Raw genomic sequence first — 3028 nt, forward strand, 5'->3', positions numbered from 1 at the left:
CAAAACAATCTCAATAAATAATATATCGCGACTATAACGGCACATCACTTCACCTATACATGTTCCGGTAACTACCTATAAATAGATGGAAGTTTGACCCGTGTCAAAGGTTGGGAGGTGGCTGACGATTCGGGAGGTGTCTGCGGGTTGACGAAAGGGAAAAGCGCATCGGCTCCCATCATTCTCCATTCTATCCTATGCTCGGATGCGCTAAAAAAAGTTACATTATCCCAATCTTTTCCTGTCAGCCATCTGTTTAATCTCTCCAAGGAGGTAGCTATGGGTCTACTCCTGCTTCGATTGCCTTGAATGTTGCCAGTGAGAGCTTGATGTTCAAATCCTTTATGTCTATTAAGTGTGCCGAAAACTGTAAATTTGTATTTTCCCGATTGCTTTTATCAGCGTGCACACAATCTACATCTGTAGGTTAAAAAGTGGCGGGTACTTAATTATTACAATTGATTTATTAAGAATTATATACATTATACAGTATCATTTTATTTTTTTCTCTGACAGCCACCCCTAAAGATCTCCAGCCCTAAGAGCATGTTAACAAATTCATCGCAAAGAGTTGCGAAATAAGGAGAAAAAAATATCACCTTTCAGAGTTATGTACATGTATAGGGTTTCATCTTGACGCATAATCAAGAGCTTACTTAGATTGGAAAAGGACAAAGGGGCAGCGGATTTTGGGTAATTTTTACGAATCAAAACTGCTTTAGCTGGACGTAAAATGTTCGGCCTAAGCCAAAGCCCACAATCCCGATACTCAACACTAGAAAAAAAATCCTTTCCGATTTTGTGTGTGAAAAGGATAAGAGAATTACTGCAATAATAATGATAGGGATCGAATAACCCATATCGCTGAACGAAATTGTCATATCTCACTTTTCGCAAAAACAGTGCTAATTGATTTTCTTTCTTACACCAGTTTCTCACCTTTTCCTTTTTGTGTACTCTACTTTCCGGATAGCGTTATTCCTCATTTTGCAGTTCTAAAAGACTGATTTCTTTTGTGTCAAAAACAATTGGTGTACTTTAACGAAACAATTTGGCTCCAGGCCTTAAGTGGATGATGAGCCCATTGTTAGGGGTGAGATGATACTACTTGTATTTGGTGTTTTAGAAAAAATGATTCCTACGTCCTTACGTCTCGATATAAGGTTCGTTTCCTGTTATTATCCCCTTGAATTTGCAGCTTAGAGGGTAATTTTTTGTTGCACAGAAACTGTTGAGAATAAAGGATATAAGCAGCAGAATTGTATTGTTAGTGTCTTTAAGAGGCTTATTTCCAATTGTGTTGGTTGATGAGAAAACCTTGGGCTGTCTGAGAGTTTATAAGCTGAACCGTTGGAGGCCTACCCTGTTCTTATATTTCTCTGTTTGACATGAAATTTCTTGCATCTGTTTATTGTCAAGATATTTATATTCTAAGATGTATGATACTCTTTTAAGGAATTTCCTTTCCTTTTTAACCGACTCCGGTTTTATTGTTGCGATTTCCTTATCTAACCACGCCCTGCCCCACAAGAAACCAAAATAAACCCCCCACCCAACCAACCCCCCCCCAAAAAAAAACGAGGGAAAAAAAACACAAACAAAAAAGCAGCAAAAATACATTATGTATACGACGGAATATGCGAGGCCATATTGGTAATAATTTGTGTTATTCGGTCTATACCATTATCACTACAATAATCCCTTTACCCCCCGCACAGAGAGAGCAGAGAAGGATCTTTTCTAGTACAGAGTACCGGGATTGCTCACTTTTATGTTACTTTACCGTGCTATGTTCTCATCGATGACGTGGTTTTTGATGTTTCAGAAAGGTGTGCTCTTTACTCTGTTGTAGATTTTTTATGTTCTCGCTAAATCAACAGAGGCGGAGACAACAATTTAGGTTTTTATTCGATTTTAACTATGCCCATTTGCTCAAGCTTTGTAGCATTACTTACATGCGACGCTTGAGATCAAACCAGGAAATCGTTGAAGAAAACTTCAAGTGTGACCTCAATTTGGCATTTGGCAGCCTTCTCTTTAGCTATTATAAGTATTAGTAAGTGTACAGGTTTTGCCCAGGTTTTGTATATCTATTTAATAACACATCCGTGTGTGAATTTTACAGAAAAATGTTGAGATTAATGCCACGTAAATTTGCAGTTTCCAAGGACACTACAAATTTGGAAGTCATTAAACTTTACCAACCATTTTATGGCTGATTTTACCTCTGGCACAGGGCGACCCCCACACCCTTCAATCATAGATATCTCAACATCTATTTAACACAATAGAGAATGAGTTTTTCTATAACCAAAAAGCCAGGCAAAAGAGGAAGCTTCAAGATTATACCGATAACTCTATATCGTTATGCCCCATTACAGACAAGCGCTTAATTCCACTTTGTCGAGACAAACACTAAACATTTTTAGAATAAAGTCAAAGAAAAAAACCACCAACAACAAAAAAAAATATTAAAAAATTAACAAACGAAAAACCAAAAAACAAACAAACAAACAACCTCCAACAACAACCCACAACATCCCCTCCCCCCACAAAAAGCACCCCTCCATTAAAAAAAAACACCCAACCAAACAACAAATCAAAAAAGAAAGAAAGAAAGAAAACTAAAACGACCAAAAAAACAACAACCCAACAACAAATAAACAAAAGAAACAAACAAGAACCAAACAAAAACCAACCAAACAAAAACAAAACTATACAGAAAAATATTCCGACGTCGTACCCGTGTCTCGGTGAGGCTGAGAGCGGCTGACAGCTCTGCGACGTCCATGCTGCTGAGGTAGTGGGTGCGCCGGAACTTCTCCTCCAGGACTACCACCTGGTGCTGGGTGAACGGGACACGAGGGTTCCTGCCCAGCTTGCGCTTCTTCGTGCCTTCGTTCTTTTTGCTTCCTGGGCGGGTAATAGATAAACCGTCGTCATCATCATCATCATCATCATCATCATCATCATCATCATCATCATCATCATCATCATCATCATCATCATCATCATCATCATCATCATC

The 3028-nt window shown here is 38.5% G+C and overlaps 1 protein-coding gene across 1 annotated transcript in view; it reads right to left on the bottom strand.

The window, feature by feature from the left end:
• Positions 1 to 3028, bottom strand: part of LOC101860658 (homeobox protein MSH-D-like) — a 36788-nt gene that overhangs the window by 22601 nt on the left and 11159 nt on the right. Inside the window, exon 2 of the mRNA XM_005099799.1 lies at positions 2744 to 2913. Coding sequence (XP_005099856.1) covers positions 2744 to 2913 — 170 coding nt within the window. The remainder of the gene's footprint in view (positions 1 to 2743; positions 2914 to 3028) is intronic.

Source organism: Aplysia californica, unplaced genomic scaffold (assembly GCF_000002075.1).
Source record: "Aplysia californica isolate F4 #8 unplaced genomic scaffold, AplCal3.0 scaffold00225, whole genome shotgun sequence".
Lineage (NCBI taxonomy): Eukaryota > Metazoa > Mollusca > Gastropoda > Aplysiida > Aplysiidae > Aplysia > Aplysia californica.